Source organism: Aquila chrysaetos, chromosome 13, assembly GCF_900496995.4.
Source record: "Aquila chrysaetos chrysaetos chromosome 13, bAquChr1.4, whole genome shotgun sequence".
NCBI classification, from domain to species: Eukaryota; Metazoa; Chordata; class Aves; order Accipitriformes; family Accipitridae; genus Aquila; species Aquila chrysaetos.
In genome coordinates, this window is record NC_044016.1 from 28,197,806 (window position 1) to 28,225,595 (window position 27,790).

Sequence of the window (27,790 nt, forward strand, 5' to 3'; positions counted from 1 at the left end):
ATTTCCTCAAGTATTTAAAATATATACATATACTTTCTAGTAATCAAAAAAAGAAACAAACACAGTGAAAGAACAAAGTTTTGTGAGGCTGTGGGAATATCTCACATGTTAAAACAAAACTGTAATTCTTTAACTACTTTCTTATAGGTAAAGGCTTCCTGTAATATGCTTTGAATCCACTGTAATCAGGAAGAAATTTGGATTCAATGGGACAAAGTAGTAAAGGACACTAAAAAGTAAATAAACAGCCACAAAGGAAACTATCCCAATGTTTGAAACAAAAACCCCTATATTTTGCATGGTGGTGTTGCCATAGCATGTTGCAGTGTGATTTGTGTGTTGTCTAAGCAGGTTGATCTATAAAACAACATTGTACATGGTAACATTATACATGATAATTACATGACAATTCCATAGGAAGTTCCATATGAATAAAAGAGCCTATGTTACTAAAAGAGAGTGTAGAGAGTAGGTAGCACATCTGGGACCTCTGAGAGCCAGGCTTTTTCCCAGTCACAGTGCCTGGCAAGCTGCAATAACTACACTTATTCATGGGAGTTTAAACAGCCCACAGATCAGGAACTGGTTATGGTAAAGAGTATGTAAACCAGTGGCTATAAGGAGAGAAATAGCAAGCTGCAGACAGATGTGAGGAGAGCAGAGCACAAAAAGGGAAAAAGCGAAGACAGCCTAGGAGGCACTAAGATGACTCTCCAATAATCCCTCTCAGAGCAGCGTTACTGATAAACCAGCAGTTCTGTGCGCAAACACTGGAGCATTATGCCCTGCAGGCGTGCCCGATTTTCATAGTACCAGAATAGCAGGATGCCAGAGATGCAAGGCAGGCCCAATAAACCAGCTGTGAGCTAGAAATGGGAACGAGCATTTCTGGATGTGAAGCGTTAGTACTTCTTCAGTAGAAGAGGGCGATTGTCTTTTCACAGGGCAAGCTATAAAATAACTGTGGTTTTGCTTTTCCTCAAACTACTACCTGTGAATCCGGGTGGAGTCTGTCAAGTCGGGTCAGGTATGAAAGTAAAACATGTCACTGCTAGATCTATATTCTCTATTAGACCAGCAGCTCTGAGGCTTGCAAATTAATCCAGAATGTCAGGATACTCAAGTGCAAACCTTTTCTCCAAGACGACTGAATTCACATCACCCACTGCCCCAGGACCCCTTGCCACCAGGCATCCTTGTTCTTCTGTTCTTGTTTTCCATTATGATGAGTTTATAAAATGTAATTATCTACCTTGGTACAGTGGTTCCAACCAGCAGGGATGAGGGAAACGTTTCTCAGAATGTCCTACGGTGTACTGATTAACTTGTTCAACTGTGAAGTGAGGGACTGTGGTATAGATCTGTTCTTCTGATTAATACGGAAAATAGGTGAGAAACAGGTCTTCTACAACCTGGATAAATGCTTTCATCTCTGAGTGATTCAGGAAGATGAAAATTACAGTTTCTTTTCTCTTCTGATGATTTAGAAAATTTAGACTAATTTTCACTATTTTTTTTCTCACATATCAAAGTGGGTTTGTGTTGAACTAAATTAGACCTCATTTTTTTCCATTTGAAGTGTTTAAAAAAAACCAGTAATCTTGATTGTGTTTAGGGACTGAACCTGAGAGGATGACCTTGTAATTCATAACCTGATTTGTTAAGATGGAGACTGTAAGAGGCTCCTGATCAGTGTTGATTGAAAGTGGGTTATACTTGCTACAGAAAGCATTTGTTAAACTAGAAAGTTTAGAAACTGTGTAAGGGCAATCCCTCTGTATTATTCCTTGAATTAAGTGGAAATAACCTAATATAATGAATTGTTATTCTAGTCTGATGGGGAAAAAATAAAAGTGGAGCTATATACACAAAAACCTCCTGGGCTCAACTCTATTTCTTTGACACTGGAGAGTTTTCTTTCCAGAAGACTTTCAGTAAGTTGGTGCGCTTTATGAAAGCCCTAAATGCTCAGTTTAAAAACATTGGCAATTTAGCTTGCTCTGTAGATTTTACAGCGCAAAATTGGTAATGCCTTTGGCAGTCCACTACAGACAATATGAATAGTGTTAGAAACAGGTCTGCATTCACGTACAATACAGATAAAGTAATAGCAAACTGGCATTTGCTAAATGGAATATTTATTACTGAATACTTTATAGTTTTCCTCTGAGTAGTAAGCACAGCTCTTCTTGGTTTGCCTCACCTATTCACGTGCGTGGGTATTGAGTGAAAATATTGAGCACATACACTTCAGCACTACTGGAATGATGCCATTGGATAATTCATTGCCTTGGAGTAACACCCAACCACAAGTGTCACAGCTCTGGCTCAGAGCCCCGGGGAGCAGTGACAGTGTGCTCTGTGCTCCCCCCTGGCCAGCTCAGCCTCTCAGGTTTCTCTTTGGGAATAATTAAGGTCTAGTCCCTTGCAGCTCCCCAAGGAAGTGAGTAGGGAAGCTAAAGGCGTAAGTCAGGGAGCAGGAGAATCTCATTGCTTGCTACAGTAGTAGAGAGAGGGAAATCAGCTGTTTCTGTGGCATTTAAAAACTGAAATTCTTTTGAGGAATTTACATGGAGGAAAAAAAAAATTCCATATTTAAAAAATTAAAAAATCAGGAAACCTCCTCTACTTCAAGTACTAACATCTACAGTATAGAGAAAAAAACCAGGTGAATATGCCCTGATAATATTGATGGGAACGAAGAGGTCCTTTAAGGAAAACTTTTGTCTTTAATTTCTCATGTGCATGCAGGATTTGTGACAGTGGCAGACTAGTAGTCTGAGCAGGACACCTTTGTGAGCACTAGCTGCTTAGCTGCAATCACCAGTCTGGAGGCCTTAAGCAAAAGGATCTCATTTAGAGGGGAGTGGGCTAATTTCATTTCCACTCCATGCCAAATTTCTTGTCCCACCAGGAACCACGTTAGCAGGGCAAGAAGGTGCAGTCTCCCTCCTCGGAGCTGCCTGGGGGGAGACATTCCATCATCACGTGTTGGTGTCATGGCTTCAGACACCACCATCAGTGTTAGAGTTTCATCCATTGCTGTTCGATTATAGAGAAGGCAAAAAAATGTGCTTGTTGCAAGTTTGTCATGTTTTATGGAAAAACAGCCAGTACAAAGCAGACCAAACTCAGTTCCTATATTAAACTAGAGAGCCATCAGATGATAATTCTCTTCACTCATAATCTCATAAACAAGACCCTATTTAATAACTCTGAGTTTAAAACCATTATATCTGTATTTAAAACCCATACCCTGTCCAGCTGTCTTCTCCCACTTAGCTGGAAGAACTTGCTGACCTGTGTCCTTTGATATTTTCCCCCTCCAAACCAGTAACATTAGACCATTTCATGCATGAGATGTGAAATGTGAAGGCCATTGAACATAGCACATTTTCACAGAGGCTCAGTCTAACGTCACTTAACATGACCTAGCAAATTATGGTCTAGAGATGGAAATTAAAACTCATAAAAATAGCTTCCTCAGTTCTTATCGGGAGGGATAGACTTTTCAGATGCTTACACCAGTGTAATGTCTTGTCATGTTAAAATCTGTCCCTTTATTGAGAAACAAAGCGGCTAATATATTAATTTCATCTGTTAATCAAGAATTTTTTCTATATGAACAGGTAAAATTTATATGCACAAGGCCCTACTGTGCCAGACCATTTAGCTCTGAAATCCTGCCAAGGGCTATATTTTTCTCGAGCATAGCATCATGAATGAGCTTCAATGCAGTATCAGCTGTGGGATCTCATGTTCAACTTACAGTCATGGAAGAAATCCTAATTAGACTTTTGAATTTACTTGCAGGCTATTCCTAAAATTTAAACCGAAAAATAGCTAGTCAGAAAAAAAAAATCACAAAGCTTCTTATTTGACAAATACAGAACAATAATAAAGATAATAAGTATTTGTAGAAATGAAGGCTTTTTCTGTTTCAGGAAAGAGATGGCTTATTGATGTTTGACTAAAAAGAACTGATTAAATAATTGAAAATTTTAGTTTGGACTAATAATTAGGCCAAATACCTAGTTTCAGGGGTTTTTAGGAATGATGCCTAGGCTAATGAGGAAAATCGAAAAGAGCATCTGTAGGGCACGCCAGTGAGGACTGGCCTCCTTGTCCTGTTCTGCAGTGACTGGAGCTAAGCTGCTGCGCTCTGTGCTGGAAAAGGAGAGCTGAGCACTTGCACAGCCAGGTTCACCTAAGTGAGGAGCCAGCACGTACCATTCAGGTATTAGGCCAGTGCCTGCCATTGCCCGGCTGACAAACATTTACCTGAGTCTTAAGCTATTTGCAGGAATGAGAACTGCAGAGAGGTATAGAAACCTGAGGGGTCAGGCCTAGGACAACCATACTAAAAATATTTGTCCAATGCGTCGGTACCTTGGAAAATCTTATGTGTTACCCCACACTTCAGGTGGTTAATCAAGTCCAAACTACCCCATCTGGCAAGAGTGTGTAGGTTAATCACAAATGAGAGCAGCTCATCAGTAAATGTAAAGATTAGCGCAAAAGGAGAAAGAAATCGGGAGTGTCACCCAATTTGGAATGAGCCAAAATAGGAAGCAGTCACTTAGCCGCTGCCTCCTGTCTATGGACCTCTCCAGAAAAAGGTACGGCTCTAATGAGAAGTGAAGAGAGGACTGCAAATCCCCGTGATAGACAGAAGGATTTTCCTGCACATGCAACCACTGGACGCTGCAACTGTGCTGACAACTCGTGCCCCCAGTTCAGTAAATGCTAACCTCCTCCTCTTCCTCACATGTCTGAAAGAGAAATACAGCTTCACGGGTGGCTGAGAGCAGCATCCGTGCTGCTATGGAAATGGAAGCAGAATCCTGACCCCCTGAGCGGTGCTAAAGCAATTCCCCTGTGCTAGACGAGCAAGGGCTGCCTAATCTCGGAAAGGGACTTACTGTTTCTGCTCCTGTGCCTCTCCAGATGTGCTTCTGTCAGGGGCTGTTTGCATACCGGCTCCGTGTGTGGTGCACTGCGATATCACTTGGGAACTTTCCCTGCCGATGCCGGCCGAGCTGCCGGCGTGCTGCAGGTGTGTCGCACATGAGCAGATGGGGAACGATGAGAGCAAGGAAGGTAGATTCTCGCTCTGCATCTCATTTTGCTCACAGCGGGGTTCACACCGTTCGTTACACCCGGTGAGATGCGTGGAATTCTCATTTCTAGTCCTAGCTGTATTGTTCCTGGGGTGTAGCATCTGCGCTGGCAATAACAAAACATGAAAAAGGAGCACTGAGTTGCTCAGCAGAAAGGAACAGAATTAATCTTCTAAAAGGAAAGACTTGATCTTCCTCTAGCATACATTTCAGATCCAGCCCCTATATAAATTTCATATTGATTTCTTATAAGCCACATATGTACTGAGGTTGTTGCTGACTTGTTTGCCAGATTATCTGAGGTGTTAGTGTCGTGCTGCATAAATAGGTCAGTCAGCACGTTTGTATTTAGCAGCTCATATATCTGGACATGGTTTTGTAATTTTGCCCCTAAATTCTCTAGAAGTACAGTTGGAAGGACAACTCTATGTTAAACAGTTAATACACGAAGGTAGGGACTGAACACTGAGGCCAATTGATTTCCTATTCTTAGATGTACTTGTTCACTCCAGCTGCTGTGCTACCTCCTCACACTCTGACTCCCTTGTCAGTGCATGTCCACAGGGTTTCATTTTGGCTTGTGTATTATTAGTAAAATTGTTAAATAGTTTCAATTCATATGTCCAAAGTGCACCGATACAGCAAAAAATCCTAATCCTATTTAGAATTTGGCCATATACTACTAAATAGTGATGGCAAGAATATATTGAAAATCTTAAGGATCTTTTCATTCTTCAGTCAAACATCTGCTACTTCTTCTGACTTTTTTTCCAACTGTTCTTTAATCTCATTAGCATGGGAAATATTTTCCAATGTGTGATGACTCATATGCTACACCTCTCAAACTGGCCTGTTAGATGTAGTTTACTAAATCAAAATTTGGCTTATGGAAATGCTATTAACATCGTATCTGAAAGAAATAGCTAGGCTCAGCTCTTAAATTGTGACCCACAAGGGATGATCCTTACATCACTCTGTAAACTGAATAAATCTGGAAATCTCCTAGAAGTGATAATTATGAAACCCTACCGTACAGAGCTAAACTAAAAGTATGCTCTGGAACAGAGATTGAAAGAAATGTTCTGTAAACTGGAAAATAACAAAACCCTGCAGATCTGAATAAGAAGGTGGGATAATTCTGTATTTGGGGCTGCTGTGGATTCTGTGTATTAAAAGCTTATTTTCCCAATCAGAGAACAAAGTATGTTTCAGAGTAAACATGGAGGAAGATCTGTTAAAGAGGGTGTATCTTCTAAGCTGTCACTTTTCCAACTATAAGATAAATTAGAACCACTAATACCTGGAAAAAGCGCATATGTTGTTGTTGTTCAGATGGAGACTTCGTATCTATAAGGAGTGTAATATTCTCTGAGGCAGGGAGGGGAGGTGGAGGAGAGGACCATCCAAAGACATCCTGATCACTGTAGGGCTTAGGAGAAAAAGTATCCAAAGACCAGCAATATCCAGGGAGTAAGCAATGCAGAATGCAGAAAAAAAATTGTCATGACAGCTCACCGTGTCTATCAGGGGAAAATTGAAATAATATGTAGAATAAGATTATACAAGTCAGATCAACTAACTAATAGCTAGGTTTTGGCCTGCTTTTAGGTCAAAACGTCCTAGTTTATGTGATACCACAATTCATTCCTGAGATGCTAGAATTTGATTATGGTTCATCTAAAAATTCCAGGGAATTTACAACTCCTAAATAATCAATTGTTGCAGATAAGAATAAAAAATTATTTCGCAGATTTTACCCCACAACAAGAGCTTGCACAGCTTTCTGGTGCGGTATGGAAAAAATTGTTTTAATAACAATAGAGAACTCCTAGTTTAATTGTTTTAATTAACTGGTTTATGCAGTTCAGTACTAAAGAGAACACATACATATTTACAGAAAGTAGCCAGGTCTGTAGACCTGTAAAATGAAGCAATAATAACTTAATGAAAGGCAAAGACAAGACTATGCTCAATATTTTCTGAGATTATGTCTAAGGCTGACCATCATGAATTGCCTAACAAAACACTTAATTTTGGACACGCTGTTTTAAATTGTATTCCAGTGCCACACAGCTGTTGAGTTTTTTCTGACTATTTAAAAAGAACAGATGGCTTACTATAACAGCTTACCTGTTACATTAGAGGAAAACATAATTTAAGGCTTAACAAGTGTCAAGAAGCTGTGAATTTAATGTAGGTAGAAAGCGACAGAGTTAAAGCTAGACACAGGGAAGAGAGCGTGCTAGGAAGGACACATTCCATCTTTCGAAGAAGCGAGAATTAATACTGTCAGGCGATATGGTGAACCTGATGGATGAGCAGTCTAACCCAACATTGCAGATCATGAGTTCCCTTCAAAATTACATTGTAGGGGAAATATTAATCCTAATTTGTTCAACCTGTATTTCAGAGCACAAAGACTAAAATAGTTATTCTTCCTTTTGTGAAGACCCACTCCGATATATTGCACTTGAGTAAATGCTCGAAACTAACTTGCAGATCCCTGTGAGCATAAATTTAATTGATAATGACAATAGCTATTAAATTGTGTAATTCCACTGAGTTATAGTACAGCAAATGACTTAACAACTCATTGATATGGCAGAATAAGTTCATTTACCATTTACTGCAGAAAATGCGCCATCTCTCCACAGCTACAGTATTTCTTACTGTAGTCTCCTTGAAATCAAACAGATTTTTCTGAGTTGTGCACTTAAAATGAACAATACAATAAATGTACGTATTAAATATCTAACTGGAGAGTTAGACAGAGCCACTTTCTATTTAATGTTTTATGACCTATTTGTGTTACATTATCAGGGTACGCCTGTGGTATTTTGAGGAGTGTTGTAAGCTTGCTGTGCCAGCTCTGCCTCTGTTGGAACAGAGGCACGGTAGGATGGCCCTAGGAGAGCTAACTCCTTTTATGTGGCCTTAGGAGAGCTGATTCCTTTTATGTGGTTTCATGGCTTTTGTCTGGCTCAGATAAAGCTCAAAGCTGCCTGAAATATACCATGGTGACATACCCTACACCATCCTCTTCACGCTGTAGACCTAACTCTTGTGGGACAGTCATTATACCTTATTAAAAGAACTAGCTAAAAACCTGAAACCGCATCCTTGCAACAGGAGGAATGATGAGGAAAATAACGATGTGGAAATCCAAACGCCTTCAAAGCAGTCTTATGCAGTCACATGTAATATACCTGACCAATGTTGCTTATAAATAGTAAATACGGTCTCAGCAAGCCGATAGCTGTGTTCATGAAAAAGGTGCTTTCCTGCCTATATGCAATCTGCCTCTTACTTTCTTAGCTTAACTTTAAAGTAGCATTTTGTCTTCCGTGACAGAGCTACCACAGTTTGCACATTCATCTTTGTAGCCCAAGGCACTCTCGCTTGTAGTAGCCTTCTTCAAGCTCTGGGTATGACCGACAGCAAAAACCTCAGCATTAGTTTCTCATCAGCCAAACCCAATCTCATTAAAAAATGGCCTTTAAATTTGCTGGCTCATTCTGTGAAACAATCTGGCTGACTGGCAGTGCAGAAGTTGAAGTGTGAGGGCTTCTTGTGGTTTAAGATTTGACAGACTCCAGTTGGTGCCCCTAGTTATTTGACAGTGATGTGGCAACACTAAGTGGTTGCTGATGAACAGGTTTGCAGTGATCATGCCTCTGTTTTCTGTTTTTTGTTTTTTGTTTTTATCTTTTCCTCAGGGGAAATCGCTCACATCAAAGAGGTTAACCAATCTAGTGCAGTCCTACTAAAAGGATCACCTTGTAGCATGGAAGCAGACTCAAATCATTATACATACTTTGTAGCTCACTGATTGCCTGACTCAGAGGACAGTAGAACAAGATGTTGCATGAGCAAGGACCTGACTTGTTTTCTTTTGTGTATACTAAGGCATTACAGACTCCGAGGGACTCTCTAGCCTTTCGATGCCTCCATTTCGAAAACTGTCTGCTCACTTCCTCCTTCATATCAAGCTGGATCTGTGTCTTTTTATTTTCTGCAAGCTCAAGTACAGTGAAAAAAAAGCTTCTGCTAGGCACAGTTTATTAAAAAAAATACGTCAATCAAAAACTGGAAGAAATGTAAAAAATGCATATATTAATAAATATACATATGGCATCACATTTATTGCACAATAAATTAGCACAGAAGGTTTCATTTCACTGATGTATTCACATTGAGAAAGAAAGCCTGTGTCTTTGTCTGTTGTCTGTATATTCTCTGTTAATGTTTCTTGCATTTATTTTTATACCATATTTAAAAAAGAACACCTTTTACTCCAGATGTATTAAAGTTGATCCTTTCTCTGTAAATTTGTGTATGTTTATATTGTTGTTTTATCTTTCATTAAAAGATGCAGAATCTCTTTCCTTTGGGAAGTTTGAGATTTCAATATTGAATCTGAAGATTAGTCAAGAGCAAAATCATCCCCAAAAAAGTTACACACCTTGTGCTTTCTAAAAAGTGACATGAAATGGCATTTTCTTTCTCTCAGTGACACCTAATCAAACACACTTTATTGATAATCATTTACTTTAATTTTCTTTTTATCAAGCTAGCCGCACAGAGACCTTTCCAGCTTGCTCATCATCACGTAAGCAAACCTGTCTTTAAACTAGACCCGTTCTGTAATAGTGCAGCCTGCGCAGCGATTCAGTCGCTGCCCAAGACCAGATCGACTGAACTGCATTTCCTTAGGAACGGACACGAACAAAGCTGGCTGAGAACACAAGTGTGTACTTGCTAAATAGGAAGGACAGTGTTTCTTTCTCCTTGCTGTCGCCTGTGACACAATGCAACATTTTAAGCTGAAAAGGTAGTGGTTTGGGAGTGCTATGCGTACTGTCTGTAGAGCAAACCTTGGGTAGGAACGCGGGAGGCTGTCATTTTAATTCAAGGGCTCTATTCAGGTGTGCTGTTGTATGTCTGCTGCTGAGGTTACTCACACAGAGACCTACTGACAGGTTTATGACAGCATGTAGATGTTGCCCACAAGACAGCAGATATGGAGCTTCTGAAGCTAAGCTGAGCTGGAATCAGAAATCTCTGCTTGGCCTGAGAAATGGCACTTTTGACTGATAGAGGTGACGTAAGGACAATAGGCAGAATCTCTGAGTAGAAAAGCGATGATGGGAACTAAGTCAAAAGGCAAAATGCTGATACCTCCAGGGCATTGTAGGGTGCATAGGACAAACAAGCCTTTTTAGCAATGCACAGGATAGGCTCAGGACAGCCAACTCTAGTACCATCTGTCATCCCGACTTTGGTTTGATATTGAGAAACAGGAATCTTGTTTCAAAGGGACTACCAAACCTAAAAATGCACACCCTCCCACACACGCACACACACAAAGTGGGACAGTCATAGACACAATCGGAGAATAAATTTGAATACATTAACGCTAGAGTCATCTCATTTACCATCAGATACCTACCTGAGTTGTTGCTGCTAAATGACAGGGCTCCTGCACAGAGCAGCTGTGGGCAGAAGGGAGCTGAGCTGCCTTCTGCAGGCAGCGCTCGCTTCTCAGCTCGCTCTCTCAGCAGCCTGGTGCAGCTGTAGCCCCGACTGCAGCAACTCTGAAGAGGTAGTCTGAATGAACCCAGGACAAAAATGCATTAGAGATCACCACGAATGGCTGTTCCCCAGATTTTGCTCAGTTAGGGTTTCTGGAGGTTTGGGATTTTTGTTTGTTTTCTTTTCACATGCCACTGTGTTTCTGGTTTCCAGCTAGGATGATAATCACTGCTTCAGTGTCTCAGTTTTTGTTAGCGCAATTCTACTAAGCTTTTATCAGAAAACACTGGAAATGCCCCATGAGAGCTTGATTTTATCAAGAGCTCCATCTAGGTCAACTCAAAATATTCACAGTCTAGGGAGGCCAGATGAATTTTAATAAATAGCCACATTGAACCCCAGATCTTAAACTCTGAGAGTTAATTTTCCTTTACCACAGAAATGCAAGCTCTGAGGAATGAACTTGAGGCCAGGCAATCCACAAAAAAATGTGAGCTCTGTTTCACTTCTCAGTGCCAAATAGAGATATTTATTTCCAAAATCCTGCTGCCACCAATTGCATCAGCTGGTATATTGCTGCTTTGCCTTAGGAGTTAACTAATTAGACACCAGTGTCTGCTTTGAAGACTCACTCCCTTCAAATAACTAATGTTTCAAAATCATCCATTAGGTATTCCATGCAACCTTACCCTAAGAAATATAGGGGTTTTTCCAAATCACTTTGCAACACCAACTGGCCAATAAAAAGATGTGGAGCATTTGTGTTCCTGAACCCATTTTGTACTTATTCTAGTTCTTTCCTTTCAATAAATATGAAGTCTCTATTGAAAGGCTGTCTTTCCCTGTATTTGCAGAGGATTTAACACAATGTCTGTAAAATAAAAATATGCATTACTAATAAAGATTTCAAAGTAGTCAGGGAGCTGTATTAAGGTTTCATTTGAGTTTAGTCTCAAGTGATGCAACTCCACTGTTACTTACACATGAGTGAATTTGGCCCAAACTAAATTTATCCTACAACCAGTTGATTTTTAAAGGGTTTGTCTGCAATCTTTTGATACTTCACCTGATCACTGTCATCTGTCAGTGATATAATACTGGGACTGGAAACTCCAAGTAGGCACAAATTTCCTTTTACTTCCCCACAGAGAAAAGCTAAATGTTCGTCTCCAAATTTATATGAAGTTCCACTTCCAAGAATGAAGATTAACTCAGATAAAGATGTGTTTGTACAACCACCAAACAGCTGAGGTGTGACCTTGGTTACACAATGATATACCCATTAGGAATTTCAGGGAGGCCACAAGTCTGCTGAGGAAAAAAGGACCGAGGGAGAAACTCAATCTGAAGGGACTATATTTCTTGTCTCCTGGGGAAGAGCCATCAATCAGTGCCTCCTGGCTCTGCCCAGGAAGCTGAAAACACCCTCCATTAGGGGTTATTAATTGTAATAGTCATTAAAATAACCACTCGGAGCTGGGAACTTCCGTCTGAGAGTTAGTGTTCATCAGTCTCTTTCTTCATGCATCCTTGTGCATAAAACAGCTTGCAAGCCTACAGGGAAAAGAAATGTTTGCTAATGCTGCTGCACCCTTGAGATGGTTTTGTGCTCCCAGACCAGTCTGGAAAGGAAAATGGCCAGTGGGAAGGACGGGAGCTTCCCTGGCATCTACCTGACAACAGCAAAATACTCACCCATTCTTCCGTAAGGTGCAATTAAAAACTGTCCTTCCGAAGAAGGAGGAAAAAGGCCTTAAACAGTGATGAGAGAAATTGCAAAATTCTGGGCTGAAACAGCAGTGGAGACTGGCCAAAAATTACTGAACTGAAGGTGAATACTGGAGTAAGAAATGGGAATTAAGTGTGGTGACCAGAACAGAACTGACAAGGGAGGAGAACTGGGGAACTGAGTAATTAAGAGCAAGAAAGGTTGAATGTAGCTGGTGGATTGCCAGCCTGTTGGCCACAGCTGTGCACAGCTGGAATCAAAACCCCCAAATCAGACAAGATCAACTGTGGCTGGCCCTTTAAAACCCAGCAACAACATTTTTTCAGCTAGAAAGCAATTAATACCAAATATCTAGAACTGCTTTTTTCAAATTACACCCCTAATATTGTTTGAAATCATGAGACATAAATGCCAAATAGTCCCCTAAGAAATAACAAATAGGAGGGCAAAAACCAGTTCCAGAAAATGAGACCTATGGGAATGCATTTAGGATGTTTATTTATTTAAAAAAAAATAAAGCCAAAGCAGACAACTAAAGTGAGGGAAGGCTCTTTTCTTTAAGTAACTGGAATGAGGAGTTGGGAATGACCAGTGATTTATTTGTGGCTCTTCCAATTATTTATCTTTATGCCAAGTGATTAACAGCTGTTTGAATTTAGATTTTAAAATTACCATATTTTTAGTGTCCCTTCTAGCTGGAGATGTTGTGCATAGAACTAATACTGGAGTTACTAACTTAGGTGCATAAAACACAGGAATTTTGCCAAAAGAAAGTTAAAAGCTATAGGGATACAAAATAAGGTTTTAATGCCAAGATGTTCAAGGGAAATTATCAACAATTTGTTTGAACATGTTCTGTGTCCACAATTCATTTAAGCAAGTTACTAAGTGGGTGTGAAACATATCAATCTGCCCTTTGAGCTGCCTGTGCTGAACAGATTAATGCTTTTGTCTCCTGTGAGTTGAAGATAGGCTGAAGTCCCAATATCAAAGAGGCAGAGGGGAAGAAAGAACGATCTCTCTGAGGCCGGGCTCCCCCTCCTCGTGCTGTTCTGGACTGTGGAGTCCTCAAGAGGCATGTGTACAAATAAATGGGGGAATTTTTGTACAGACATCGGCTTGAGGGCTGCAGAGTCTCTCCAGACTGTCATTATCTCTGCCACTATGAAGTTTTTTTCCTAGTATCCACACTAAATCTTCTTTGCTTCAATTTATCCCTTCATTTTTGACCAGGCTGCTACAATCACTACAATAAAATGTTCTCTACCATTTTGCTCAAATATGTAAATGGCCATTGCAATGTTACAGCCTCCTTTGGTTGGTTTTCTTACTGGTGTTTTCTGAAGTGTTGAGTGACTTCATTGTTCTCCTCCGGGCTGGGGGGTGTCACAGCTTTCTTGGAGGACAGTGCCCAGAGCAGTCTGCAGGGCTCCCACCCGGGTTTTACAGGAGGAGAGCAGAGGATTACTGTTGTACTTCTGTCTGTACACACAACTATGGGGCTTGCCCTTTTTGCAGTAGATGGCCACTACTGAATTGTGCCAGCTTATGTGGCACGGTGATGCCCAGATCCTTTGCAGTAAAACGTAGATGGTTGTTCCTCTTTGTGCGTAGCTGACTCTTCTTGGGTCAGTGCGGCATCTTCAGTTGTCCATTGAGTAGCATCCTCATTTTTTCAGACCATCTTTGTCTTTTCCCAAGGTCACTTTTCTTTTTTGATTCTAACTTGTGAAATACTTGTAGTCCTTTTACCTGCGGGTATCTTTATGTGTGGGTCTGAGTGAGGAATCTGCTGGCCTGATTCTTTAACACAAACGCATGTATGTGAGTGGGTATCATCATCACTATTTGCCATAAGGGATCTGTATGTGTAAATTGTTAAGAGAAATTGCCGTGACAATAAACTGTGAGAACCTGCTCAAATGCTAGATGATAGTCCTTATTTACAAGTGTGGCCATGGACAGTAAATATCAAACAATATTAAGACACAATTGTAAATGTTACCTTGTTAGTGGCATTTGCACAATTTTTATTGTACTCTTTCTTCGCTCCCAAAATATATTCTGCTGCATTCACCTTCATTGGCTCTTTTTTTTATTTGACTATGTTTTGAAATCTCTCATTAGATTCATCACAGATGTCAGCTTTCAAAAGAGATACTATTTATCACCCTTCCTCTTAACTTTTTGGCTGCTTCTTCTGCATGTATATCACATAAATGAGGCATTTCATTATGCATGTAACTTTTCTATCCACCTCTTTATTCCTTTCCCCCTTTCCTTTTTAAAAGATGTGTGGCAATGGCATATTTAGCGTCACTTACTTTTCTACCTTTTTGCTGAGAGGAATGTATAGCCTGAAATCTATGACCTTTTTTGAGTTCATCTCTTCTGATGCACTGTTCTTTATATGACTCGTCTTTTCTTTTAGACTCTCTTTCTTCTCTCCCCCTCCCCCTCAGTAATGTCTTTTTTAGGATTCTCCATCTTTTATGGTTCTTTTCCTTTGTTCCTCTGATCCTCGCTCCGTCGATCCCTCCCGCATGTTCCTACAGTGCCCACTAATGCTCTTTACGCTTACCGCCTCTGTCTTATCTTTCTTGGAACTGAAAGAAATTACAAGAAAAAAAAGAGAAAGTATGAAAAGAAAGGCAAGCCAGCGCTAGGGCCGGGGCTGCTGCAGATGCAGAACGTGCCTCTGACTGTGGCCTGATCTCAGGGGACCGTCCTGCCCCTGGGTGCCTGCCGTTCCCCTTCCCCACCCTGCTCCCACCAGCTCTCCACTCCTCCTCCAGCCGCTGCTGCCCCAAACTCCCCTCTCTTTGAGGTGCTGGTGGGGATTCAGACACAACCACAGAAAGGCATTTTTAAACACCTAAGGTACTTTCCTAAGCTCCTCTGTGCATCAGCGCCTCTCTTCATAACATCTTTACTTTGACCGGCAGCGGGGTTAAGGTATCCGTTCAAGTGCTAGTCTGGCATGCCATGGTATGGCAACAGGCCGCCAAGGGGCTGTTAGTAACGTTACCACCTTTGTTTAAACTCTTCTTCAGGTCTCTCTGTAAAGCCAGGCCCTCGCACCTCACCGGGACCCCGCTGACCTGTCTGGATGGCTGCACAGGAGCATGAACCTGCCAAAACAGAAATGGAGACCCAGAGCATCTGACCTTTCCTTTTTTCCCTCCCAAATAAACTTAGCCCCAGTGCCCAAGCTAATGTTGGTAAACAGCATATAAATGCCACACGTGACCAGGGCAGGCTTACAGGGGCCAGGCAGACCACTGGCCAGGATGGCGAAAGGCAGCTGAGGAGCCACCAGCAGAGCTCCAGGCTGATGGGGAAGGGGCCTGGGGCGATCTCCTGGGCAGCAGGGTGCCTGTGCAGGGATGCCATTGCACGGCGGGGACATCCCTCCTCGCCTGGTAGGGTCGTGTCGCTGGGGACCTCGGGAGGGAGGTGGGAGGTGTGTTATTCATCAGTTTAAGGGCGCTGAACGGACATGGGCAAAAGGATGCCTGGGTGTGTGACTTCCCTGGTGCCCGGGGCTGGGGGAAGGAAGGGGGCAGGTACTCACGTCGTTCACTCCAGGCATTGTAATTCAAAATAAATGGGGAGCTTGAGTTTCTTTCATGGTAACAGAGAGGTGAGGGGGTCCACAGAGAGATGTAGAGCATCTCAGTGTCTTATCAGAGAAAGTGTCTGTGGGAGGCAGGAAGGATGATTAAAGCCCAAGACTAGGGAATATTTCTAAGTCCTGGTCCATACTGGTCTGGGAGGTAGCTCCAGTGAAGCCAATGAACGGGCCGATGGAAGCTAGTCTTGTACCTAAATCATAGATAAAGTTTTTTGGGGAGGGGCATAAATGTGGAATTTCATCAATGGATAGACTTTATTTTATATGTTCTGGTGTTTTAAAAGGAGACACTAGCAGCAAAGTAAACTGCTGAAGACACAGTGCAGACAATCAGATAGATAATGTGCAATTAATGAGAGAATTGGTTTCCAGAAAGTCAGTTTTCGGGAACAGTTGAGTTTCTAATTCCTAAGTCAGTTTGGCTTGCTCCATTTCTCCTTCCTCCACACCACCTGAAGTACTTCAGCAACCCTGCTGGATCCCTGACTAGCAAGGCCTTGCCTAATCTCTCTTCTCTTCCTTTCCTTCTCAGTCGTTTTCCTCGTCCTTTTCTGTCACTGTTGGAAACCCCAGGCATGGGGGAGTAACCGCAGCTGCTCTCCCACCGGTGCATTTGTATGCAGAGGGGGATTTTCACTTCTATCTTTATTTTCTTCCTGTAATAAGAACACTTGAAATGTCAGACTTTCATTTTGTTCCAAAGGGCTTCTTCCCAGTGCAATTCCCGTCATACAGACCCATATCATCTACGTTTTCGCTATACTTGCATATTACTGACATTCAGACACTTTATTGGAAAAAAAAATAACAAAACCAAAACCTGAAAACCAAAAAAAAGAAGATCTGATATTTAGGTATTTCTTCTGCTGTTGGTCAGAGCTGAGTGGAACAACAGACAAACAAATTGACCTCTCCTCTGTGCTCCAAGCTCATTGCCATGTTAAAACTGCGCTTTGGGACTCCCATGTGCAAGAAGCGCTGAGCATCTGCTGACCTTTCAGTGCCTCTGTTGGCATCTCCCACTGTTTCTTCCTGCCCCAAACTCTCAGCGTACTTCCAATGAAATCAGCGATGTGAAACCTTTAAGACTGACTTTAAAGCATAGTTACCCTTTGCTCAGCAGGTACGATTGGGCTTGCTAGCTGGATGTCAGCTGTGGTACCTTTTTTGTACAGTAGGGTGGGGTTGGGGCTTTTTTTGAAAGATGGTTTGGACTCCTTCCACCGCTCTTCTCACCCCAGACCACACCATGTGCTGGGAATGCACCTTTGTCTCTAGAAAGCTTTTGAAGGCAACCTCTTTCCACACAACGGCATGGACTAGGGAGAGTGGTTTTGAGTGCTTTGTGTCTTCTAATGAGAAAGAAAAAAACAAAGGTTTGGAGGCCAGAAGACCTCAAGGAATAAGAGAGCAAGAGAGAGGAAGGAGTGATAAAAATAAAAAAGGGCATAAAAATAACAGCTGGCATAGTGACATCAAGGCCCACCACCCGCCTCTCATTATGGCTATCACTTAGTTTCTGTATCCTGAGAGCACTCACGGGTGGCTGCTGACCTCCTACGCTGTGTGTTTGATGCTGTGACCAGCAAAGCCTCAGGGATAAGCAGAAGAGGAGCGAGAGACCACAGGACACGTGTTTGGTGGCAATGCCTGAGCTGGGGGTCAGCACTGGGAAGAAAAACGCTGAGCATTGGGAAGACAGGAGGACTTGATCTACATACCCTTCAAAGCACGTAGAGCCTGCTGCTTTTATTTTTCATCTAAATAAAGATTTTGAATGTGCTGCCCCAATTGCATTGTGTAAAAAAAACAGAAGAAAGATGAGAAAGAAGAAAAAGCCTTTCCATGCCCAACCTGGTGAAGAAGTTTAATGTTGCCCATAGAAGCCGCATCCTGTTCCAGTTCCTGAGAGCTCCTGCACCACAATGGAGCTCATGTTACTCCTCATTACTGAGGCCTCGCAGTCTCGTGCATGCAGCAGCAGCAGCTGCCTACTTCTTCCTCTGCCAGGGAAAAGCTGTCTGCAGCAGTCAGCATCAGTCCATCATGTAATGCAGAAATGGCTTCTTTTAACAGCTCGGTCTCCTGGGTACTCTTACTTTCTGGCTTATTGGTACCGACATGGTAGCACCAGCATGGCCAGTGTATCAGTGGTGATCTGGTAGAATATTGCCAAAATTTTAATTCTGCTAAGGAAAACTGTGTAATCTGAACGGTACTACTTACTTTGACTTGTGTAATGCTGAATATGAAAAATATTAATTGTAGAAATTTATTGGATGGGACATTTTTGGTATTCGTTATAGCTCATTATTTGAGAAATCTAAATAGAGCATAAAATCAGAAACAAAGGAAGGAAATGACAAAAATTTTCTTTACCATAGTAAAGAAAACTAGTTTGGTGTTACCAAAAGCTTGCGCTCGCCCCCCCCCCCCCCCCCCCCCCCCCCTAGTTCTGAAGTAATCATATGCCTCTTCTTTCCATTTGATTTGGTTTTTTCCTGGCCGAGCCTTCCCGATTTATGCGCGGAGAACCGATATTCATAGGAAACAAACAAAACCCGCTTTTCTTTCCCTCCGCTAAACCCTCAGCTACGGTAACGTTAAAAGCCGCTGCCGGGGCAGCAGGTCCAGGTTTCGCGTCCAACATCAGCGACCACCAGACTTGCCGGGGGGTGGTACAGAGGCCCCCAGCCGGGGGCGGGGGGGGGAGCGCTGCCCCTGCGCGGGGGCCGGGGCCGGGGCCGGGGCCGGGCGGTTCCCACGTCGCGGCGTGGCAGGAGTGACACCTCGCGGGTGCGGGGAGGAACGGCGCCCGGCCCGCGCTGCCCACACGGAGCAAAGACGTTGTCGGAGGCCGGGGAAGGCGGGAGCCCACCCGTCCCGAGTGGGCAGCGGGGGCACCCGGGGTGCAGCCTCTGGGCCGCCCGAGCCCGAGGCCGGATCCTGCCCCTTCTCCCGCAGGAACGCTCCCTGTCCTTCCCCTCTCCCCTTGCAGCCCTTTTTCCTGGTGAAAGAGTGCGTTCCCAAACAGAAAATTTTTGGAGGTTGAGGTCGACAGGGGCGCGGGAGCTGGAAGTGAAGCGCAGGTATAGCGAGTGGGGGATGATCCGTGCGCTGGGGATGCTATCGAACTGCATTGCCTCGTGAACAGTCGGTGAGACCGACGCGTATTTTACTGATCACGAGGTCAGCAGCTAAAACAGGGGCACGGCTCAACTGACAGTAGTGGTTATTAAAAAAAATAGAAGCAAACCTTTCTTCATAGCCCAATAAAAAGAACATGGAATATTTTTGTTAGGTTACACCAAGAGGAGAGCGTCTCTCTCGAGATGGTTCCCAGGAAGCGATGTCGCTGCACTACAAGGAATTCCTTCTAGGTCATTGTGATTGTATCAAGATACATCCGGCATGTCTCAAATTGACTTCAGTAGCTATGGGCACTGACTTAAATAATGAAGAATCAGAGTGCTGTGCCACTGAATGTAAAAGTAGCCCCAAACGAAGAAGAAACAATGGCAGCCATGGGGCAAAGCTAGTACATCAAGGTCTGATTTGACTCAGGAGATCTGCAGAGGCTGAGGACGGGTGGAAGAAGTAGTTGTGCGGATGTGACTGCGAGTCCCCGGGGAAGCCTGGGCATGTCCCTGGGAGAAAACCCCAGCGGAGAGCCCCCTTCCCACGGGGAAGGTGGGCTTTGGAGTCGTGCATGGGAGCACTGCTCCTGGTTGTTCCCCTGGTTGCTGTAAGCAAACAGGCTGGCCAGAAGGAAACCCGCTCCCGTCTAGTTCTGGTTTTAGGGGAAACCTCTTGGTGAAGGCTAAAATATCACTGGTTAACCACTGCCAAACTGCAAGGGCACAGTCCTTATGACTCTCCACACTTCACTTGCTATCTGCATCGTGGTGAGAACGAGAAACCAAATCTGAAAACTGTGTTTGAATTTCATGGGCTTCCACCTGCATAGTTAAATTACATTTTGTTGGTGCTGCAAATACATGGGTTTAATTTGCATTGATGCTGGGGTGCCTTTCCCCTCTTCTCCATAGCCCCTAGTCTGCAAGATGGGATTGCTGAGAAACTCTGACTCTATTTCGACCTTTTCCCTCTTGTTTTTTTTGCATATCCCATTCCAGCTTCACCAAAGAACCTGCAGTCTGTCTGTGAGGACAACAGGCAAACCAGGGCTATGCACCCTAATGACCTCAGCCCCTGAACCATTTTGGGGAGGCTTTTCTATGGAGAATCATGTACATTGGGAGCTACTCTTCAGCTTTGAAACTCAGAGGATGAAAGAAATGCTTTTTTTCCATTAGTAATAGAAAGTCAACTTTCATGACATAACGTTTAATGAAAAATACATTAAGTAATTGTATGTAATATTTTTTTATGTCTGGAATGGATGTTATGGAAAGCAACTGTCCCAGCTTTAGGGGATGGAGAGAAAGTTTGTCTTTGCTTGGATATATAGCACTCCCTTTTGGGATGGTGTCATTTGATAATTCCTGCCACATGTTCTTATGAGTAGGATGTTTTTGTTTCCCTACTGTGTCTCCCCCCAAGTCCTGCTGGGTAATATTTCAGATGGTCACGGTCAAAAAAAGCATGTGACAACTTCCAGATGTTCAAATAATCAAAGCGATCTGCAGATCTAAGGGAGCACACCAACAAACAAATGAAGGATAACTTGAAGGGCTGCAGTCTAGGTGGGGGGCCACATTCAGAGGTGGCTCAGCAGGCTGAAGAGTAGTCTTTTAATATCTGGAGAATTCACTGATGTCTACATCATTTGCTAAAAATGACACAGTCTGATGATGTGGCTGGGCAGGCAGTAGAAACCAAGAACGCAGGGTCTGGTCGTGGTTTTTCCCCAGCTTGGAGCAGCGCTGGCTTCCCAGGGGAGCGAGGAGGGCTGTCACGGTGTGGCGTAGCTGGCTGCTGGGCTCCAGCTCGCATGATGCAGCTGGGGCTAAGGTGACCATGCCCTGCTGCCATCCACACCGCTGCAGCTGGGGCTGCGTCCTCGCCGAGCTGGTGGTGACCCTTGCAGCGCTGCGTTCAGCTGAGAGAGGGGAGGACACCTCTCCAGGCAGGGAAACATGCCTGCTACTGGCTTGTTTAGGCATTAGTAACTAGTTCAAAGCTGGGTTTCGGGAGGCCTTCATCAAAAACCTTTATCATCCCAGGTGATTTTTGTTGGTCCATCCTCCCAGCTTTATAGAAACAGACAAGACAATTGAAAATGTATGGTGGGACACTGTATTCCTCTTTAGGAAGGTAAAAACATTCATCATCAAGGAAAAAAAAAAAAAAAAAAAAGCCTGTATTAGTCACTGGCAACCTGATATTTGTAGAGGTGAATGAGCGCGGTTGTGCGGTGGAGCGTGTATGAAGCGGCAAGCAGGAACAGTAGGATGGAGGCTCCATGTCACTTACTGCTGTCGCGCAGGCTGGGCGGTCCTGTCTCTGGTCCCAGGAGGGACAACGCTCCCACTCCACAGGATCCTACAGCAAGTCTGCTGGTACCTTTCCGTATGCTGGCATTTCACGTGGCAGTACCTCCGCTGCTGACGGCACGTCCTTTGGAACAGATGTGCGCAGCATCTGCCTGCTGTGTGTGCAACTGGCACAGCTCTGCTGGAAAGCTGTTTTACAAAGCCTTCCATGTGGAGCAGTGATGGGGAGGGGCAGGCATTTATTATTATTATTATTATTATTATTATTATTATTATTATTATTATTATTATTATTATTATTATTATTATTTCTACTACTACTGCTATTACTACTATTAATTTGTGTGGAAACATTGCTGGCTCAAAACCTGGCTCAGCTGCTGATGGAGAAAGGAAGATCTGATCACATCAAGGGAGCTGCTGGAGTTTTGAACGTTACTGTGAACTCCTACAGGCTGATGCTTTTGAAGTGTAACTCTTTGGGAGATTGTTACCGCCTACTCTTTCCCCTTGGTAGTAAGGCTTTATGTGACCTTTCATGCAATCCTATATGGGTCTTTTACTGTTTGGGAGGTAATGGTGTAGCATGCTAGCAAATTCAGTTCCACATTAGGAAAAGGAATAACTTTGTGACACTTTGTCCATCATCAAAGGCAGCTCTTGTCAGTCGGGCCGTCTGTATCGCATTCCCCAAGCATTTGGAGAACTTCTGGCAAGGTTATTCCCTGGTTTTGTTCAAAGAATCCCTTTGTATGTACACAGAGGGGGAAAGACCACTACACTGCTCACCTGGAAAATCAGACCATGGAGCCCGTGTGCGTGGAGGGCCCTGAGCCTGAGAAGGGCATTGGTAGCAGTGTGAGGGCCTTGGAGGAGGCACACCGTGACGTGGGCAAACACCCAAAAGCAAGGAGTATGGTGCAGCTCATGAGGCCACTGGTACCCGAATGTGCTGCAGGAATGTGGTGGCCATGAAAAATTAGTTCTGGGCTGTATAACATATATTTACTGTGATGAGTCATCTCTGTCCTGATTCACGTCTGTAAGACTGGGATAACAAGGTCATCTTAAGTTGTAAACCCTGCAAAGGTTTGGAGGCCTGTGTTTTCCTAGCTGGAGCATGGAGAGCATGCGCTTCCATCATTTACAATGTGGTTGTCAAGACTGCAAGCTCTTTGCCCACGTCCACGGGGAAAGTTATAATTACCTATGTATGGTAAATTAAAAATTGAAACCGTTCGCTGCACTGGAAGCTGACTCGAGGGACAGATCATCAGCGGGGGGATGTGATGAGGAGAATAAAGCTACTTCATCACAAACCAGAAAACTGTGGGAGAAAAAAACAAGCTGCCTCCACCTACTATCTACCCATCTATTGGTCATCCACCCATCTCTCTACTAGCGATATATTTGGATGTTTTTATTTAAAAAATGGGCAAGGGAGTGGTGCAGGGAGGTCTGGCTGGGGCAAGAGGAAAGCGGCTAAAGGACCTTTTCCCTGGCTGGTAAATCCGTGCCTGGTCTTCCTTCAAGGCTTTGTAGTTTAGAAAGAATCACAGTTTGTTCTTCAAAAGATATGTCAGTCTGTTATGGATTAAGAAGACAATATGCCTTCCATATTTACTCTCCCCGCAAAGACTGATTTTTGGAGGATTTGCTAGTCACTTCATTTCAGACACATTTCTTAACATATTTGGATTTCTTTGTGGTTAAACTTAGACTCTGTTCTTCCTGAATCCTATAAGGCTTCCTGTGCGGTGTTTGTCCTTTCACGGTCATTACTGATACATACCCACTGCACTCACTGTGCTCTACTAAAATAATTTTGTCAGGGTAAAAATTACAAATTAAAGTATTCTCTCAGAAGGAGGACCCCAAATACAATTTTGTAACAAAAATTCCCCAATCATTTCCAAACTGAACTTAATTTAAAATGAAAGATAAATCTTTCCCTTTACTACTACCCGGATGTGATCTTCCCAAAGCTTCAGACATGAATAATCTCTCCGAATTTTCCAGCTATTTCAACATCCCGGCCATGCTGAACCCAGCCTGTGGCTGTAGCACCCATTCAGGAAAATCTGCAGACAAGGTCAATGCCTGACATTGCTATCCATTAAAATCAATGGTCACACATCTATTACTTTACTTTCTCAGTTCTCATTCCCTTCCATTGCTTGTTTGCAGCTAGACCTCCATTTTGCCCTTTTTAATGGGAACTTGGGAAGTTCCCACTACTTTTCTGTCTCTGCCTCTTCTTTTTTTAGAGTCTCTAGTCTCTTTCCCTCATTATAATAGCCATCATTCTCATCTGTTGACTGCAGATCTTGGCCAAATCCTGATAAAGTCAACAGAAAGGTTTTCCCTGGAATTTTAGATGTGTTTCTGTTGTGTTTTTCCTTTCCTCTCGTTATTCTTCTTGCTGCCTGGCTGGCTGATTTAAACAAATATTTTCAGAACAAGTTGTCCTCAGTTAACTAAACTGGTAAATAATGGATAAATATAGTTTTGATTGGGAACAGCTTTCTGGCAAAGGATGGAGTACAGCAGTAAAGAATAATTTTTCTCACCTTGAGTCATGGGATCTGGTTGGTTAAATTAAAACCATTTACTTTTAACCTGCCTGTATAACACACAAACATCAGAAATGTCCTTTAGCTGTACTGGTGCTTTGTGCTGCCTTCACTACACTAGCTAAAACACCTGGGCAGTAGTTCTACTTTGTGAAACAGAAATAGCCTGGGCTTTTTTCTTTCTTTGTATCAAAAGCAGCACAAATCTAATTTATATATTTAAGCAAAGGCTCGGGCTTATATTTCCCAGTCGTTCTTTTTTTTCACCATCTGGAAAGGAAATGTTGTTCTGCCGTAAGCTTCAAGCTTCGACATATAACAATTGTATTATAAATTCCTTAGTGACCTAAGGCTGGCTACCTACCTGCCTAACAGTCCTGCTGTGCCAGTACTGTCTTCTTATCAAAATATACTTCACCAAGCCTACAAAAGGGGTGTTGCTATGTTTGTTAGGATGAAACTTTGTATATGGCCTATAAAGCATGCAGAGAACTTTCATAAATATTTTTTTATGTGTTTATTTACACGGAGGGGCTAGAAATATAAGTATTACGGTGTTCTTGGTATACATAGTAAAAATAAAAACCCAACTCGCAACAGTAATACGAATATAAGTCATTGTATTTTGAATTTTTATTGTAATAAATTATAGCAATAGTTCACACAACCCAGCTATTATCTCAGATTGTGTCTCTGCAGAATCACAAAAACAATCTGAGTCATCCTGACTTGATTCATGTTCAGTTCCTGTTTGGGAAGGCTCCCCTCGCCATCAGACCGCCTGGTAACGTTTTTTTCTGTGAAAGCTCAGATTCTGTACAACAGTCCCACAGTCTATGGTGGGTTCTGCAGCATGAATCATGGAAAATATGCATCCCTGATTATTTGTAGCTGGCTATTTTTGCAGAAGTCCATGTGGAAGAAGAGCCATGAGATTTTTTTCTACATGATACGTGTGTCTTTTTGGCACTCTGATGGGAATTGTTTAATGGAGACTTATCAAACATATCAAAAGATGCTCAGCATTTGAAAGAGGGAAAAGAGGTAGAGTTGACATGCAGAGCCAAGACTGAGTATGAACTGGTTTCAGAAAGAAAGAAAGTGAATTTTTCTTTATGAATAAAGCAAGGCACCAGAGAGTTGTTTCCCTGTATCTCCCAGGGTCCTCCTCACGGTCTGTCACTAAATTCTTGTGAAACTTTTATTTATCTGTGTTGTGGCTTTCATTTCACCTACAGATAATACATTATTTCATTTAATACATGTGGAATATATTATTTCAATTAGTTCATGGAGCTGATTAATTAATAAATAACTTTGGCACTCTCACCTGAAAAGCATCATAGAAACAGAGAAAATTACTTCTACTTGCCAACCTTCCTTACATCACTTGAGAGAGACCTCTCTGAGCTGAAAATGCAGCACAGTAACTCTATATAATATCTTAGACATGAAGTGAATAATAATGTATGACTTCAGGGATATGAAGCTACACAGAATAACGGTGATAGTAGCTAACATCTCTGCAGCTGAACAGTTCAGCAGTAAGCAGCTTTGTTTCTGATAGTGTCCTGCAAAAATATGGTCCTAATTTTACTATTAGTAACAGAGGTAGTATTAAGAGCTGGTAAGAGAATAAAATCATCACTTAAAACATTGGCAGATGTTACAAAGATTAGGGTTGTCATGCCTAATGAGGATTAAAGGAACTCTAGAAGAAAAAGTCTGAAGTGCTCAGTCATTTGATGGCGGATGACTGAGCAATAGTCATTTATCCAGCGGGCAAAAGTGAAGCGAGACGCAGAGGAACAAGGTGAGGGGCTGGACGTGCTGTTGGGAGCACCCTCCACAGGGGACAGGGAGCTTAAATAGGACACGCCAGGTCACGTCCAGGGCATCAGCTGGACGTGAACTCCAGCAGTAAAACTGGTCGAAAACAAATGTGACCCCTGGGAACATGCGTTTTTGGCAGGGAGACCTTGTTCCCTCCGTATGTGCGTTGAGCTCTGAAGCATGGTGTTTGCTTCAGGCGCTCCTAAAGACTGCCTGAAAACCAGAGAGGGTGCGGGCAACGGGTCCGAGAGCAACCAAAAGACTGGAAAGCACCTTCTGGTAGAAGTTGTAGGTACGCAGCCTTTTAAGCTTGTCATGAAAATGGTAAAGGATTATCGGTTACAGATGGTAAGTATTTACTTCAGGCCTAATGCTCTTCCAATCTAGCAAATAAAGATATAAAAAGATCTGGTGGCTGGAGCTGGACAAATGCGCGGGGGAAAAGGCTACACATTTCACCAGGCAAATACTTAGCTACTGGCATGGATTGCAATAGGTTATTGTGGCTTTTCTACCATTAGTAATTTTTAAATCGAGAATAGATGTTGTTGTGTTTTTTTAATCTAAAAGATGTACTCAAGTTTAAACTGGATCAAATTCAAGGATGTTCTGTGTCCTAAATTATATGGTTAGGTGACCACACGGCGACTCCTGGTTTTATAATCTGAAAATCCTTTTGCTCTGACAAATAGAGCTGGAGGAGCTTTTACTGGGATTGAGAATTTGAATTCATGGATGCTCGTTGTGTTTACTGGGGTCAGCTCTCACCTTTCTTCCTTCTCCTGAACCAGCTTAGCACTGACTGGTCCCGGCTGCAGAGCTGCACTAGGCAGACCTGTCCTGCCTAGCCCAAGGATGCTCCTTTTTCACTTATTTCTCTCCTCCCAGGCTGGAACCCCACATTCATTTTTCCGAGGAGCCAGGAGCCACCTTGAACCGGGGAACTTCTGTAGCGCTTTGAGAGTAACCATTCACAAAGACCTTACAGCTCTGAACTACAGCACGCACAAAGAACACTTTTTTTCTAGCAACTACAAAATGCTGCAATAAGCTTTGCTCAGATGAAACCTCTATTAGCAGTAGTGGAGCTTTGTATGTTAGCCACAAAGGATTTGATTATCAGATATTTGCGATTATACGTTCTCTTCAGAAAAACTTGCATTATTTAAGAAGAAAATAAAACTCCAATCAAGCTTTTTAGAGGTTTTGAAATATTCAGATGTAGAGCTCCCAGCTTCCCTGTTTTAGCCATTGGGGTACAGTGCAAAATGCTGCTAAGCAGGCAATAGTATCAGGATTTATTGCAGTGAATGAACTTACAAATACAGAAAGTTCACAGAAAAGCCTGCTCCTGTGAACTTTCAACCAGCATTTGCAAACTAAGAAGCCATAGGTTATTTATATAATAAATGGATGCGTATCTGTCCAACTGTTTAATAAAGATAATATGTGAGAAGCATGAAACAAGTCATTTTCCTCTGCAGTAAAAATACATTTCTTTTATTGGATACAGGACAGTGGCAATAGCAGTTTAAACCTTTTGAAGCTTTTGTGTTTAGAAAATGATACTCTGACAAGAATTATACCAAAAATACAGGTCTTAGAATGGGAATTGTCAGGTCAGATGAGACCAAAATTTGGTAAAGTAATGATTGAATTATCTTTAATTGATGTATATATATATATATATATATATATACACACACACACACACTCCATTTAAATAAGATCTTGATACCAAAAGTTAAACTGAACCATGCAATATGATCCAGCAAAATCTTTTTTTTTTATAAATACTCTTTGTCCCCAGGAAGACATGAGGACAGTGATGCCATTGAATTTACAAGCAGATCACCTGTTTCTGGGTGCTTTGGCTATTGGAGTGTGAACACTTATTTGGCCTACAGTTGCCA

General features: G+C 42.5%; 1 protein-coding gene across 10 annotated transcripts in view; it reads left to right on the forward strand.

Moving 5' to 3' along the window:
* The window catches only part of RGS7 (regulator of G protein signaling 7), a 263,514-nt gene extending 236,173 nt beyond the window's left edge, over positions 1-27,341 (forward strand). For 4 of the 10 annotated variants that reach the window (XM_030034919.2, XM_030034921.2, XM_030034923.2 and 1 more), the window contains one exon: positions 8,837-8,902. Coding sequence is in view for 6 of the 10 variants with exons in the window: in XM_030034921.2 (XP_029890781.1) it covers positions 8,837-8,887 (51 nt within the window). In the remaining 4 variants the exon portion in view is untranslated. Of the gene's footprint in view, positions 1-147; positions 9,502-26,765 lie in introns of those variants that run through there. The other 6 variants (XM_041128388.1, XM_030034918.2, XM_030034920.1 and 3 more) reach the window with 4 other exon arrangements.
* Positions 27,342-27,790: the final 449 nt, after the last annotated feature.